This window comes from Ceratotherium simum, chromosome 11 (assembly GCF_057802395.1).
Source record: "Ceratotherium simum simum isolate JZ-2026a chromosome 11, ASM5780239v1, whole genome shotgun sequence".
Classification (NCBI taxonomy): Eukaryota; Metazoa; Chordata; class Mammalia; order Perissodactyla; family Rhinocerotidae; genus Ceratotherium; species Ceratotherium simum.
The window spans coordinates 69,179,828-69,196,894 of NC_141910.1; the positions used below are offsets into that span (position 1 = coordinate 69,179,828).

General features: G+C 37.7%; 1 protein-coding gene across 5 annotated transcripts in view; it reads left to right on the top strand.

The window, feature by feature from the left end:
* Positions 1-17,067, top strand: part of KIDINS220 (kinase D interacting substrate 220) — a 117,955-nt gene that overhangs the window by 51,664 nt on the left and 49,224 nt on the right. For all 5 annotated transcript variants that reach the window (XM_087437189.1, XM_014792150.2, XM_014792151.2 and 2 more), the window contains 3 exons: positions 8-96; positions 2,324-2,468; positions 16,083-16,245. In XM_087437189.1, the coding sequence (XP_087293315.1) occupies positions 8-96; positions 2,324-2,468; positions 16,083-16,245 (397 nt within the window). The remainder of the gene's footprint in view (positions 1-7; positions 97-2,323; positions 2,469-16,082; positions 16,246-17,067) is intronic.

Sequence of the window (17,067 nt, forward strand, 5' to 3'; positions counted from 1 at the left end):
CTTTAAGGGATACAAGAAGATGCTGACAGAAGAGTTTCACAAAACAGTCTTGGAGAGATGACAAAAGTTGGTAGCAAGACAGCTCTCAATAGACGGGTAAGATGCCATTTGTTTTGAGCCATATGTTTGTACTGCTATTATTCAAATAAAACTAAGGCGATACCACTTAAATAATTTTTTGTAAATAATGCATTAAGCTCATCAAATAACTTTTATCACTGAATTTCCTTTCAGCTTCAGGTGGTAAACACGAAGGTCTGAACCTAGAGCCATAATAACTGTAAATTGTACACGAGTTGCTATCCTCTCCCAACCTATTCTCAACCCAAGTGCCAGACCCCAGACCAATTGAATCAGAATCTCTGAGAGTGAGATTTTAAAGCTCCACAAATGATTTCATCCAGGATTGAGAACCACTATGTTCATTCCAGGTCAGGTTGTATTTATTCCAGGGGCCTATTGCCACCATAGCTGTAAGGGAGAAAGAGGCTTGTAATGTGACGAAAACTCCTTGCTTTATCTTCCTTTTGGCCTTCCTCCTTCCCTAATGTCTCTGAGGTGTGACACTTTCTTCTATACCCACATGATGATTTTGTGCCCTTCCTGGTCACCTTGGGTTTCTCCTCGAACACTCTAGTTGTCCCTCTCCTACCCCATTCCTAGAATCCTCTTTTGTATAGAACAAGGGAGTATTACAAGATGGAAGATGTCCACTTGCAGGTAAGTTGTAGTGATAATGCCACTTAAAGGTGGCTAGATTGGGCTAGCATTGGCACTGTTTTTTTTTCTAGTTTGCTACTATTAAATTTGGACATTTTACATTTTAAAAAATGTGTCTTGGGGCCGGCCCGGTGGTGCAAGCGGTTAAGTGTGCATGCTCTGCTGCAGTGGCCCGGGGTTCGCCAGTTTGGATCCTGGATGTACACCAATGCACTGCTTGGCAAGCCATGCTGTGGTGGCATCCCATATAAAGTGGAGGAAGATGGGCATGGATGTTAGCCCAGGGCCAGTCTTCCTCAGCAAAAAAAAGAGGAGGATTGGCAGATGTTAGCTCAGGGCTGATCTTCCTCACACACACAAAAAAATGTGTCTTCAGTGACATTTTGATTTTATGCCTCTACCCTATACTGATCTTCCTTCGCTTACAGTGGGGTTACATCTTGATAAACTCATCATAAGTTGAAAATATCATAGGTTGAAAATGCATTTAATACACCTAACCTACCGAACATCGTAGCTTAGCCTGGCCTACTTTAAATATGCTCAGAATACTTACATTAGCCTACAGTTGGGCAAAATCATCTAACACAAAGCCTCTTTTATAATAAAGTGTTGAATATCTCATGTAATTTAATGAATACTGTACTAAAAGTGAAAAACAAAATGGTCGTATGGGTGCAGAATGGTTGTAAGTGTACCCTTGTGATTGTGGGGCTGACTGGGAGTTGCAGGGGCTGCCGCTGCCCGGCATCATGAGAGTGTATCGCACCGCATATCGATAGCCTGGGAAAAGATCAAAATTCGAAGTAAGGTTTCTGCTGAATGTGTATCACTTTTGCACCATGGTCAAGTCAGTAAATCGTTAAGTTGAAGCATCCTGAGTCGGAGACTGTCTGTACAAGTATGGATGCAAAATTAATATTATGCATGACAATTGATAGCACTAAATTAAGAGGAGAGTGTGGTTTACCGTTTTGAGTTTCTCTTCTGGGAGTCTGGCCTCTTGGGCTCCCTGTGGCTGCATCCACCATTCCCTTGTTTCATGACCTTAGATGAGCACACACCTTTGTTGTGCCTGTTCCTCCTCTGATGAGATGGATTCCCTACCCCACTCCACCCAACAGAGTGCCTTTAATTCTTGTTCAGATGTGCAGATAGTTAGAGCAGCTGTGAAAAATAACCTAAAAATCAGAATACTGAATTCTTCAAACTAGGTAAGGTTAATTTGCTTTGTTATTTCAGGGTTCCTATAAATATTGAGCTCCTGTAACAGTTTAAATTGAATTCTCTTTACGTAATTCTGTTAACTTATAATCTTCAAGGCACTGAGCTTTCTCTGACTGCACAATTATAAATCAGAATACCTCTGAAGCTAAACCGTAGCATTTGGTGCAGTTGCTGCTAATACTACTTTAAAACTGTTTGCACAGATTCTGCCTCAGGGAGTAATAATAATAATACTTTTTATTATTATATAATCTTCCTCTTTGACTAAAATTTTGGATTTTTTTCATTGTCATAAACATATATTAGCTTGTCGAAAAGCCTTAAGTTCTGAGACTTGAAGTATGGGTTCTTTCTCATCGACACTATGATATTTCAGGACACTTACCGAAGAAGGCAGATGCAGCGGACGATTACTCGGCAGATGTCCTTTGATCTTACAAAACTGCTGGTTACGGAGGACTGGTTCAGTGACATAAGTCCTCAGACCATGAGAAGATTGCTTAATATTGTTTCTGTGACAGGTGACTTTTGTTTCTTACTGTCTTATGGTAGATAATAAACTTTAACATTAACAAAGCAATTCAGTTTCAGAAACAAAGGTACGTACTGTGTTTATGTTTATATTTGCTGAATACTAGTTTTATTTGCATTAAGTGTATCTAACAATACCAGAATTAGTTTTGACAATGAAAATCAACCATCAGTTGTACGCTGTTATTTTAAGACTTGATGATTTAAAAAGTCTTTTATTTCATCTCAGGTTTAATTTTTCTCTTTGTATGAAGATAATTTTATGCTAATTTGTATAACTGAGTATAATTATAATTTAAAATGTTGACATTCAGATTTTATGTGCTGCTATTCTGTTTTAGTTTTCAAATGAAATTTTTTTTCTTTTTTTATAATGTTAAATAAAATGCACATTAACATAAAATGTACCATCCTAACCATTTTTAAGGGTACAGTTCAGTGGTATTAAATATATTCACATTGTTGTGCAGCTATCACCACCATCCATCTTCGTAATTCTTTTCATCTTGTAAAACTGAAACTCTATTAAACAATAATTCCGCCTTCTGCCCTCCCCCCAGCCTCTGGCAACCACCGTTATACTTTCTGTCTCTATGATTTCGACTTCTCTAAGTACCTCATATAAGTGGAATCATATAGTATTTGTCTTTTTTCTAACTGACTTATTTCATTTGGCATAATGTCTTCAAGGTTCATCCATGCTGTAGCGTATATGAGAATTTTCTTGCTTTTTAAGGGTGTGAATAATATTCCATTGCATGTATATACATTTTGCTTATCCATTCATCTGTCAATGGACACGTGGATTGCTTCCACGTTTTAGCTATTGTGAATAATGCTGCTATGAACCTGCATGTACAAATATCTCTTTGAGACCCTGCTTTCAAATCTTTTGGGTATATACTTATAAGTATATACTTATAGGAATATACTGGAATTGCTGGATATTTCTGTTTTTAATTTTTTGAGGAACTTGCATTCTGTTTTCCACGGTGGCTGCACCACTTTCCATTCCCACCAACAGTGCATAGGGTTCCAGTTTCTCTGCATGCTTGTTGACACTTGTTGTCTGTTTTTTTGAAAGTAGCCATCTTAATAGGTGTGAGGTGGTATCTCATTGTAGTTTTGATTTACATTTCCCAAATGATTGGTGATGTTGAGCATCTTTTCATGTGCTTATTGGCCATGCATATGTCTTCTTTGGAGAAATGTCTGTTCAGATCCTTTGCCCATTTTTGAACTGAGTTTTAGGAGTTCTCTGTGTATTCTGGATGTTAATCCCTTCTCAGATACATGATTTGCAAATATTTTCTCCCAGTCTATGGGTTGCCTTTTTAGTCTGTGGATAGTGTCTTTTGAGGATAGGTTTTTCTGTTTCTGCAAAAAATGTCATTGGGATTTTGACGGAGATTGCATTGAATCTGTAGATCACTTTGGGTAATGTTGACATTTTAACAATGTTAAGTCTTCCAATCCATGAATATGGGATGTCTTAATTAACTTATAATTTAAAATGTTGAAATTCAGATTTTATGTGCTGCTGTTCTGTTCTAGTTTTCAAGTGGTATTTTAAATAAAAAATATTGACAATAAAATTGAAGATTATTGCCCTGTGACTGAATTCTTTGCATGGAATTTTGCTCTCTACCATGTTAATGCTCACTTATACATACTTGTAATTTAGTTTGTAAAATATATGTTTCTTTCTTTGCATGATATTGAATGGTACTTTGTCATATTGAATAGTGTTAACTCTGTTTTGATGGTTACACTGGAATTTGTTTTTATACTAACGTTATGGTGCATGCTGTGGAACTATATTGCAAATGAGGTTGTATCTAATATAGTCACAATATTTTTGGTAATTAAATCCCTGTTTTTTTGTTTTTTTTTTTGTGAGGAAGATCAGCTGTGATCTAACATCCATGCCAATCCTCCTCTTTTTGCTGAGGAAGACTCGCCCTGAGCTAACATCTGTGCCCATCTTCCTCTACTTTATGTGGGATGCCGCCACAGCATAGACTGACAAGTCGTGCGTTGGTGCGCGCCCGGGATCCGAACCCAGGCCGCCAGCAGTGGAGTATGCACACTTAACCGCTATGCCACAGGGCCGGCCCCGATAATTAAATCTCTCTCTCTTTTTTTTTTTGTTTATTGCAGTAACATTGGTTTATAATGTGGTATAAATTTCAGGTGGACATCATTATACTTCTATTTCTGCATAGATTACATCATGTTCACCACCCAAATACTAATTACAACCCATCACCACACACATGTGCCGAATTATCCCTTTCGCCCTCCTCCCTCCCCCCTTCCCCTCTGGTAACCACCAATCCAATCTCTGTCTCTATGTGTTTGTTTATTGTTGTTATTATCTACTACTTAATGAAGGAAATCATACAGTATTTGACCTTCTCCCTCTGACTTATTTCACTTTGCATAATACCCTCAACGTCCATCCATGTTGTCACAAATGGCTGGATTTCATTGTTTCTTATGGCTGAGTAGTATTCCATTGTGTATATATACCACATCTTCTTTATCCATTTGTCCCTTGATGGGCGCTTAGGTTGCTTCCAACTCTTGGCTATTGTGAATAACGCTGCAGTGAACACAGGGGTGCATGTATCTTTACGCATTGGTGTTTTCAAGTTCTTTGGATAAATACCCAGCAGTGGAATAGCTGGATCATATGGTAGTTCTATCCTTGATTTTTTGAGGAATCTCCATACTGTTTTCCATAGTGGCTGGACCAGTTTGCACTCCCACCAGCAGTGTATGAGACTTCCCTTCTCTCCACATCCTCTCCAACACATGTTGTTTCCTGTCTTGTTAATTATAGCCATTCTGATGGGCGTGAGGTGATATCTCATTGTAGTTTTGATTTGCATTTCCCTGATAGTTAATTATTTTGAACATCTTTTTTTGAACATCTTTTCATGTGTCTGTTGGCCATCTGTATATCTTCTTTGGAGAAATGTCTGTTCAGGTCTTTTGCCCATTTTTTAATTGGGTTGTTAGTTTTTTTGTTGTTGAGATGCATGAGTTCTTTATATATTTTGGAGATTAAGCCCTTATCAGATGTATGGTTTGCAAATATCTTCTCCCAATTGTTAGGTTGTCTTTTCGTTTTGTTGATGGTTTTCTTTGCTGTGCAGAAGCTTTTTAGTTTGATGTAGTCCCATTTGTTTATTTTTTCTATTGTTTCTCTTGCCCGGTCAGACATGGTGCTTGAAAATATGTTGCTAAGACCGATGTCGAAGAGCATACTGCCTATGTTTTCTTCTAGAAGTTTCATAGTTTCAGGTCTTACATTGAAGTCTTTAATCCATTTTGAGTTAATTTTTACGTGTGTTGTAAGGTAAGGGTCTACTTTCATTTTTTTGTATATGGCTATCCAGTTTTCGCAACACCATTTGTTGAAGAGACTTTCTTTTCTCCATTGTATGTTCTTGGCTCCTTTGTCAAAGAATAGCCGTCCATAGATGTGTGGGTTTATTTCTGGGCTTTCGATTCTATTCCATTGATCTGTGTGTCTGTTTTTGTGCCAGTACCATGCTGTTTTGGTTACTATAGCTTTGTAGTATATTTTGAAATCAGGGAGTGTGATACCTCCAGCTTTGTTCTTTTTTCTCAGGATTCCTTTAGCTATTCAGGGTCTTTTGTTGTTCCATATAAATTTTAGGATTCTTTGTTCTATTTCTGTGAAAATTGTTGTTGGAACTTTGATAGGGATTGCGTTGAATCTATAGATGGCTTTAGGAAGTATGGACATCTTAACTATGTTAATTTTTCCAATTCAAGAGCGTGGAATATCTTTCCATTTCTTTGTGTCTTCTTCAATTTCTTTCAGCAATGTTTTATAGTTTTCAGTGTACAGCTCTTTCACCTCTTTGGTTAAGTTTATTCCTAGGTATTTTATTCTTTTTGTTGCAATTGTAAATGGGGTTGTATTCTTAATTTCTCTTTCTGCTACTTCGTTGTTAGTGTATAGAAATGCAACTGATTTTTGTATGTTGATTTTGTATCCTGCAACTTTACTGTATTCGTTTATTACTTCTAAAAGTTTTCTGGTGGATTCTTTAGGGTTTTCTATATATAAAATCATGTCATCTGCAAATAGTGACAGTTTCACTTCTTCCTTTCCAATTTGGATCCCTTTTATTTCTTTTTCTTGCCTGATTACTCTGGCTAGGACTTCCAGTACTATGTTAAATAGGAGTGGTGACAGTGGGCATCCTTGTCTGGTTCCTGTTCTTAGAGGTCTAGGTTTCAGTTTTTCACCATTGAGGATGATATTAGCTGTGGGTTTGTCATATATGGCCCTTATTATGTTGAGGTACTTTCCTTCTGTCCCCATTTTATTCAGAGTTTTTATCATAAATGGATGCTGTATCTTGTCAAATGCTTTCTCTGCATCTATTGAGATGATCATGTGATTTTTATTCTTCATTTTATTAATGTGGTGCATTATGTTGATTGATTTGCGAATGTTGAACCATCCCTGCATACCTGGAATAAATCCCACTTGATCATGGTGTATAATCTTTTTAATGTATTGTTGTATGCGATTTGCTAGTATTTTGTTGAGGATTTTTGCATCGATGTTCGTCAGTGATATTGGCCTGTAATTTTCTTTTTTTGTGTTGTCCTTGTCTGGTTTTGGTATCAGGGTAATGTCGGCTTCGTAGAATGAGTTAGGGAGCTTCCCCCCTCCTCAATTTTTTGGAAGAGTTTGAGAAGGATAGGTATTAAGTCTTCTTTGAATGTTTGGTAGAATTCACCAGGGAAGCCATCTGGTCCTGGATTTTTATTTTTGGGGAGGTTTTTGATTACTGTTTCGATCTCCTTACTGGTGATTGGTCTATTCAAATTCTCTACTTCTTCTTGATCCAGTTTTGGAAGGTTGTATGATTCTAAGAATTTATCCATTTCTTCCAGGTTGTCGAATTGGTTGACATATAGCTTTTCATAGTATTCTCTTATAATCTTTTGTATTTCTGAGGTGTCTGTTGTAATTTCTCCTCTTTCATTTCTGATTTTACTTATTTGTGCCTTCTCTCTTTTTTTCTTGGTGAGTCTAGCTAAAGGTTTGTCAATTTTGTTGATCTTTTCAAAGAACCAGCTCTTGGTTCTATTAATTTTTTCTATTGTTTTTTTGGTCTCTATTTCATTTATTTCTGCTCTGATTTTTATTATTTCCCTTCTTCTACTGATTTTGGGCTTTGTTTGTTCTTCTTTTTCCAGTTTCTTTAGGTGCATTGTTAGATTGTTTATTTGAGATTTTTCTTGTTTGTTGAGATAGGGCTGTATTGCTATAAACTTTCCTCTTAGAACCGCTTTTGCTGTATCCCATAAATTCTGGCATGTCGTATTTTCATTTTCATTTGTCTCCAGGTATTTTTTGATTTCTTCTTTGATTTCTTCGTTAACCCAGTCGTTGTTCAGTAGCATTTTGTTTAATCTTCACGTATTTGTGGCTTTTCTGATTTTCTTCCTATAGTTGATTTCTAGTTTCATACTGTTGTGGTCAGAAAAGATGCTTGGTATTATTTCAATCTTCTTAAATTTATGGAGACTTGTTTTGTGGCCTAATATGTGATCAATCCTGGAGAATGTTCCATGTGCATTTGAAAAGAATGTGTATTCTTCGGTTTTTGGATGGAATGCTCTGTATATATCTACTAGGTCCATCTGTTCTAGTGTGTCGTTTAAGGCCAATGTTTCCTTATTGATCTTCTGTTTGGATGATCTATCCATTGGTGTAAGTGGAGTGTTAAAGTCCCCTATTATTATTGTGTTACTGTCTATTTCTCTTTTTATGTCTGTTAATAATTGCTTTATATATTTAGGTGCACCTACATTGGGTGCATAGATATTTACAAGTGTTATATCCTCTTGTTGGATTGTTCCCTTGATCATTATGTAATGCCCTTCTTTGTCTCTTTTTACAGTTTTTGTTTTAAAGTCTATTTTGTCTGATATGAGTACTGCTACCTCAGCTTTCTTTTCATTGCCATTTGCATGGAGTATCTTTTTCCATCCCTTCACTTTCAGTTTGTGAGTGTCTTTAGGTCTGAAGTGTGTCTCTTGTATGCAGCATATATATGGGTCTTGGTGTTTTATCCAATCAGCCACCCTATGCCTTTTAATTGGGGCATTTGGTCCATTGACGTTTAAAGTAGCTATTGGTAAGTACGTACTTACTGCCATTTATTAACTTTTTATCCTCAGTGTTTTAGTAGTCCTTCTCTGTTCCTTTCTACTTCTGTACAGAATTGATGGTCTCTTTAGTTTGACCTCTGTGTTAAAGCTCTACTCTTTAACTCCCCTCCTCCCTCATTTTATGTTTTTGATATCATATCTAACCTCTTTTTTGTGCATTTGTATCCATTGCCCTCTTATCATGGAAATAGATAATTTTTCCTATTTGTGGTCTTCTCTTTTCCCCTTAAATAAGTCCCTTTAACATTTCTTGTAGCACTGGTTTCTTGGTGACAAACTCCTTTAATTTTTGCTTGTGTGGGAAATTTTTGATCTCTCCTTCCATTTTGAATGATAATCTTGCTCAATAGAGTATTCTTGGCTGTAAGTTTTTTCCTTTTAGCACTTTAAATATATCGTGCCACTCTCTTCTAACCTGTAAGGTTTCTGCTGAGAGGTCAGCTGATAGCCTTTTGGGTTTTCCTTTGTATGTAACTTGTCTTTCTCTGGCAGCTTTTAGGATTCTCTCTTTATCTGTAATTCTAGACATTTTGATTATGATGTGTCTTGGTGTGGGCCTCTTTGGGTTTATCTTGTTTGGGGCTCTCTGTGCTTCCTGTACCTGGATGTCTGTTTCCTTCCTTAGGTTAGGGAAGTTTTCATCTATTATTTCTTGAAATAGATTCTCTGCCCCTTTGTCTTGCTCTTCTCCTTCCAGGACACCTATAACACGGATGTTAGTGCGCTTGATGTTGTCCCAGAGGTCCCTTAGACTGTCCTCACTCTTTTTAATTCTTTTCTCTTTTACCTGTTCAGCTTGGATAATTTCTTCTAGTCTTCCGTCCAGCTCGCAGATCCGTTTTTCTGTATCCTCTACTCTGCTTTTGAGTCCCTCTAGCGAATTTTTCATTTCCAGTATCGTATTCTTCATTTCTGATTGGTTCTTTTTTATATCTTCCATTTATTTGTTGACATTCTCACTAAGTTCATCTATTCTTCTCCCCACATCAGTGAGCATCCTTAACACTCTTAGTTTGAACTCTCTGTCAGGTAGGTTGCTCATTTCTGTTTCACTTAGTTCCTTTTCTGGAGTTTTCTCCTGTTCCCTTACTTGGAATGTATTCCTTTGCCTCCTCATTTTGCCTCTTTCCCTGTGCTTGTGTCTACGTATTAGGTAGGTCAGCTACGTCTCCTGCTCTTGGGTAGGTGACCTTATACAAGTGATGCCTTAGGAGTCCTGCAGTGTGCTTCCCTCAGTTCTCAATGTTCCAGGGGTGACCACTATGTGGGCTACGTGTGTCCTTCTGTTGTGGCCTGTTTGCTCTCCCTGTATGTGCCCAGGTAGGCCGAGTTATGCTCCTGGTCAGCTGTTGTAATGCTCAGCTGTTTGTAGTTGTTGTGGGCCCTTCAGTCTCTTTATCAGGTGTGGGGAGCCCCAGCACAGTTGTCTGCAAGTTCTAATACCACATTTGTGTTGCAGTATTTCTTTTAAGTGAGTAGGCCCCCCGCGTGGCAGGTTGTTAGGCTCAGGGGCTTACAATTGCTATAAGCCTCCAGCCTTTAGGTCTCTTGTCAGCTCTCTGAGGATTGCAGCTGGGTGGGGCTGGCCTCAGGCACAGGAGCACCCAGTTGTTTCAGGCTTTGGAAGGTGGGGCAAACCTCCATGTGGGTCTTTGAGAAGCACAAGTCTTCTGCAGCTGACAAGCCCTGCCACCCACAGGTCCACACACACAGTCAACACAGTCCTGCCCCGTGTGTGCGCCCCGACCTCCCGAAGTGGACCCAGTCTCTCCACGGCGGGAGCCCCACACACTCCACCACTGCCCCACACCCTCCACCCGCTCCTTGTGCACGCCCTGCCCCACTGAAGTCGGCTCGGTTGCCAGGCTGCAGAGAAACCAGTCACCAATCTATGCAGGCCCACAAGTTGCCTGAGGGCTTGTTGTTGGGTGGGGCCAGTCTCTAGGGTGGGCTGCCTGCCCTGGCTGAGCTGGATTAAATCTGTGCTCTAGCGGGTGGGGCAGACCCTGGCCTAGCAGGCCCCAGGGAGTGCTCCAATGGCGTCTGTGTCAGCATGCCCACACCAGGCCACAACAATGGCCGCCGCCAATGTCCCAGTCCCTGGAGAGGTCTCATCTCTCATCGAGATGCACTCAGGGCCTATCAGGTGAGTCTCTTTTCACCAAAGCACTATGCACCTTTCTTTCTGGTGATTTTAGGATGCTTTCTGAAACCGGTGAGTTTGCGCATGGGCCCTTTAAGAGCCGGTTTTAATTTCTTTGTGAACCAGGTTTTCTGGGGGTACTCCCCAATGTTTTAGTAGCAGGCAAAGTCAGATATTATGCCACTCGCCTCTATTGTGCTGGGTCCACAAAATGCCCACAGTGGGGGTGCTCCCGGCTCAGGGCCCCACGCCTCCAGGGAGGCTGCATACCTTTGGGCTGCTCCCAGGCAGCTGTGAAACTGGCGGCTTGTGAAGGTGGCGTTTTTTCTCTCCAGAAGCGAGTTTCTGCCTCTTCCAACTCAATTAGGATTGTCCTTTGTTGCAGGAGTTCCTCTTATCCAGTGTTCAGTTCTGTCTCAGGGGTAATTTTTCCACGAGTAGTTGTAAATTGGCTGTGTCTGCGGGAGGAGGTGAGTTCAGAGTCTGCCTATGCCGCCATCTTGACTTCTCCCCTAAATCCGTTTAAGTGAGGTCTCAAACCTCATTATACTTGATTATGTTCTACAATGGAAATGTTCTAGTATATTATCAATAATGTTTATGTACTTATTTAACAAATGTCTAGTGAATGTCTAGATATGCCAGGTATTGGTCTAGGCATTATGGAGATAAACAGTGAACAAAATAAAGTTCTTGCCCTACTGGGGAAGAGAGCAAGATATAAAGTCATATAATGATAAGTGCTATGAAAACCTCATCTCGTCTTGCCATTTAGCATTGGAATGCTCTTGGAGCAGTCCTTGGTTCTTCTTTTTTCTATCTAGATCAGCTCTCTTGTTGATCTCGTTTAGTCCCAGAGGTTTAAATACTGTCTGTATGCTGAAGGCTCTCAAATGTGTGTCTTCAGCTTTGTTGCTCTCCAGTTGTCTACTTGATATCTAACGGTGTCTAATATATGTCTGATACTTAAGATGTCTAAAATTGAACTTTTAATCCTCTGCCCCAAACTTAATCTACCCATAGTTTCCCATCTCAGTTAATATAAATCTTTTTCCAGTTTCTTGGGCAAAAATATCTTGATATCTTTCATACACCACCTCCAATCTGTAGTAAATTCTTTATATACAGACTATAACCAGAATCGGACCACTTCTCACCATTCCTAACATACTACCCTTATCCAGCACATCATTATGTCTTACCTACATTAGTTATAGCGGTAGCCTGCTCATTGATCTCCCTGCTTCTCCTTGTTTTCTCTAGAGTCTCTTCTCCATGTTGCGGCTACAGCGATCCTTTTAAAATGGAAACCAGTCAGGTTACTTCTCTGCTCAGAACTCTTATTATGTCTCTCCATTTCTAAGTCCTTCAAGTTTCCCACAAGGCCCTTTTTCATCTGTCTCTGTCTACGCCTTTCCCTACCTCTGATCTCATCTTCCACTGCTCTCCTCCTTTATCCCTACTGACCTCTTTGCTGTTCCCTGAAAATGCCAGGTGTGCTCCTGCCTGAGGCTTCTGCACTTGCTGTGTCTTCTGCCTGAAATGATCTTTCTTTGAAGAGATGCATAATGGGTTTTCTCACCTCCTTTTAAGTCTTTGCTTAAATGTCAGCTTTTCAGTGAGACTGTCCTTTGTTATCTTGTATAAAATTACAGCTTCCTCTTTGACACTCCTTGCTTTATCCCTTCCCTGCTTTATTTTACCTTCTAATACGTTATATCATTTACTTATTTATTTATTTTTTGTCTGTCTCCCCTCAGTAGAATGTGAGACCCCCATGGCTGGGATTTTTGTCTGTCTTGTTTGTTTTCTCTTTCCTCAGTACCCAGAAGAATGTCTGGGACACTGTTATTGAATGAATTAGAGACCTGAATGAAGTGGGAACTGAATTTTACAAATATCTTGAGAAAAGCATCCTAAGTAGAAGGGAATAGCAAGTGTAAATGCTGTCAGGTGGGATCCCAAGAACAGCTGGACGCCAGTCTGGTTGGAGATTGGGGAGCAAAAGGGAGAGTAGTGGGAAGTGATTTCAGAGAAAGAGCCAGTGGCTAGTTCAATGTGGACCTTACTGGCCTCAAATCCATAGTAAAGACTTTGGATTATATTTAGACATTTTCAGGCACTTTAAAGATGACCAAGTTAATGTCATTTAATAGTTGATGTAGAGATACACATTTAAAAAAATAATGTTTGGGGCCAGCCCGGTGGCGCAAGTGGTTAAGTGTGCACGCTCCGCTGCGGCGGCCTGGGGGTTCGCCGGTTCGGATCCTGGGCTCGCACCGACACACCGCTTGTTAAGCCATGCTGTGGCGGCATCCCATATAAAGTAGAGGAAGATGGGCACAGACGTCAGCCCAGGGCCAGTCTTCCTTAGCAAAAAAAAAAGAAGAGGACTGGTATCAGATGTTAGCTCAGGGCTGGTCTTCCCCACACACAGACAAAAAAACATTTAAAAAAAATAGAAAATAAAAAAATAATGTTTATACATTTCAGAGTAGAACCAAAGTATTTTCCTAAAGCCTCACTTTAAATGTAACAATTTCTCTAATGTTAAGTCTTTGACTGTATAGCAGTCTTTCTAGATTGTTATTTCAGAAATATTTTTAAGTTTTATCCATCACTCTGCCTGAAACTGAAAGATTTCTAGGTAAAATTTTCATTTTATATAAGCACCTTAATATCATTAGTTTTATTGCTTAAATATAAAAGTGTTATGTTGAAAATAACTCACAGATTTAAATCTTTATATTTTAATGGATTTTTGATAGTTTTCATGATAAATTTTTAATTAAATTTTTAATAATTTATTATTATATATTATATAATATATATTATTATATATTACTATAATTATAAATAATTTAATTTAGGTAACATGAGTTAGATGTATATAGGGAAATATATTTATTTATTTGAATAGATAGATAAATTATTTATTTGGATAGAATTAGAAGGCAAAATATTTGCGTTTGAGCCCTGAGCATGTTAATTTCTGGTAGCTTCCATTCCCTTATGTGTAAAAACGCATAATATTTTCTGTTGAACACTGTGCAAGTAGTTGCTGCTGTTAGGAAAGTCATACAATAAATGGGACTAATGTCAGAAAATAATTTGGGATTTCAGTAGATGAAATATTGGTGAGTGGTTAAGTGGTTTCCTACTTTAAAATTGTGCTTCATTTTATCAAATGTGCTTCATTTAAAATTTGTCTTAATGGGTTATTTTGGAGGTAAATTAAAAAATAATCTTAGATACATTCACTGGGCAAAAGTTTTTCTTACTACTGCTTTATTATTAACTGTTATATACTAGAATACTTACATCGTTTTTATTCACTCCTACTTTTAAAATAGTTTTCTAACTCTCTGTATCTACCAGTTTCATGAATTCATGACTTTGTATTTGCTGTTCCCTTTATTTGAATGTCCAACTCTCTTCCCTTCCCTTGCCTCAGCCGTCCCTCACCAGACTGACTCATACTCATCCTGCAAAGCTTAGTTCTAGTGGCTGCATTCTTAAGGAAATCTTTCCCCAACTGCTGCGTCTGGATTTGGTGTGCATTTTCTATTTTCTCACAGCAACACATATCTATCTCCAATATAGTCTTATCTCATAGTGTTGTAATTATGTTTTCATTTATCCGTCTTTTCCAGTACACTCTTGAGTTCTTTTAGGGTGAGGAGTAAGTCTTCTATCTCTGTCATCAGTAACTAACATACTGAATGAGTGAGTTTTAAAAAATCAATAAAGCATAGTTAGATGTGAAATCTTCACTGCCTTCCCACAAGTTATTTGGGAGATCAAGCCCAATCCTTTTGGGATGAAAATTAGTCCATATAGTGTTGTAACCTGTGTCTCAATTCGGTTCTAAAAGTTTTTCACCAGTTTTTTTCATCTTTAAAAGTTCAAGAAGCAGTGTACTGTCAGGGTTGCAAGCACACTTTTAATGCCTTGTTTCTAGTTGCCTAGTTTTTTTAAGCTTTTAGTTCTCTATTAACCTGTTTACACTCTACTGAGCGTAGATCTCCTCCTCTCATGACAATTTATGATTAATTCATTTCATGCTTTTTGTTTGATTTATTTATTTGCCCCATTGGAGTGTAAGCCTCATGGACCATATCTATTTTGTTAAGCATTTTATCCCAGGATTAGTGTGTCAACAATTGTGATACTGTAGTGAGTTTTTGTAGCTCTCAGATGCTTGTGACTGTAGCTTACTTGGATTGAAGGTAAAGACTCTGTTACTGATCTAGCAGACCAGATCCCACCTTCCAGAGAAGAAAGAATCCAGTGATGATGTAGTTTTCACGTATAAGCAAATTTGCTGAGGGAGTGAGAATCTGAGGATATGGGAAGAACTGGATGGGAGGATTGATTATATATCTATATCTATTAGTAGTAGGGGAAGGGATCATTCATCTTTGAACCAAAACAAATAGATATCTTAGTCTAGATGTAAACTAAACTGATAATGATGAAGTAAAACTGACAATGTTTAAAATTAAAAAGCAACCGTATCAGCAGTTTGGAATTCCAATGAAATCAAGGAAAAATTGATGAAGCAATGAAACAAAGCATCTGTTCTGAAAGTTTGAGGATTGCAACTGTCCACATGTAAGCATGCCCAGTGGTAGAACATTGAATTAGAGTCCTCAGAAAACCCCAGGGATAGACAGGATTTTTAAAAAATAGGTTAACAAACTTTAGAAACACATTATAACTTATTTGGTAGGTTACTTACACAGGCTACCTTTAGTACCTAAAAATGAAAGTGTATGGGCTTGCACATTCACTCATAATAAAACAAGAATGGACCAGCATATTTGGATTTGTCTTTCAGTAGGCTCTTAGATGGTGCTTTAGAGGATGGAGCCCATCTTGAGTGCATTGATGTACTGCTGTATGATTTTGGGCAGCCTTGAGACTGTCTGACACACAGTTCTGAAAAATTTTTTCCTGCATGTATGTGGTCAAAGCAGTGTATAGCACCAGTGGCAAATCACACAAAAAATTACTTTAGAGTTAAACAGAATTGTGTTTAAGCTCTAGAAGCTTTCCAGTATAGCTCTTTGGATTATAGAAGCCATATAAATACTAGGTTTGAATTTGTAGTGTAAATTAAATGGCAGATTTTAAAGATTTAAAGTTAAATTATTTGTGAATATACTAAATGTTTTGCTTAACATAACATTATGCATCTATTAATTTTTAAATGTTTTTGTATTCCTTAAAGGGCGGTTACTGAGAGCCAACCAGATTACTTTCAACTGGGACAGGCTTGCTAGCTGGATCAACCTTACTGAGCAGTGGCCATATCGAACTTCATGGCTCATATTATATTTGGAAGAGACTGAAGGTATTCCAGATCAAATGACATTAAAAACCATCTATGAAAGGTACTTTGTCTGACCTCTTTATATTAAACTTTTTTTTAAATTGAACTTTATCTTAGATTAAGTTGACTTTTCAGAAAAAAATTAATGCATATAAAGCAAAATGAATACAAAATATGTATAAGGTGTACACTTTTGGATTCAACTAATCATTCTCATTAATTCCATTATAATTTTGGAGTTGTATTAGCACAGGTATATATCCTATCATATAAAATTTACGGCTTAATTGGATATATTCCTTTTGCAGTGTAACCTATATGATTAAAAAGTGTTTGATTAATAGTCCTGTTGGCTTTATGTATTTATATATGTGAAGTACAAACCTTAAAACCTTATTATTTGTTTCCATTTTATTTTTTATTCTAAGTGTCTTCATAGACTATTAAGGAGATTATGTTTTCCAAATCATTAGTGCAGGTATTTTCACAGTTTTATATCTGGAGGATTTTGGGTACTGTGAACACTGGCTAGAAAACATTCTTTGCATTAACCAATAAAGGAATTAATTGTTCTTTTATAGTCAGTCATTTGACGTACTTTTAAAATTTCTACTTCTGATAAAGAAATTGATTAAATTTTTTCTTGAAAGGCATACAGTTAAGGCTCAGTGAAATGTCAAGTATGTAAAGTTTTAAGAGTTACCAATTTCTTGTCAAATTCACAAATAAAATTATAATCCTTTTTGTTTACCAGAACACTTAATACCTTCATAGTTTTCAGTTGCTACTCTAAATAAACTGTTATAAAAAAGGTAATACAAGGAAACTATACAAACAATTTTATAAAAATTGGTATAATTGAAACTATCATTTTGAATATGTG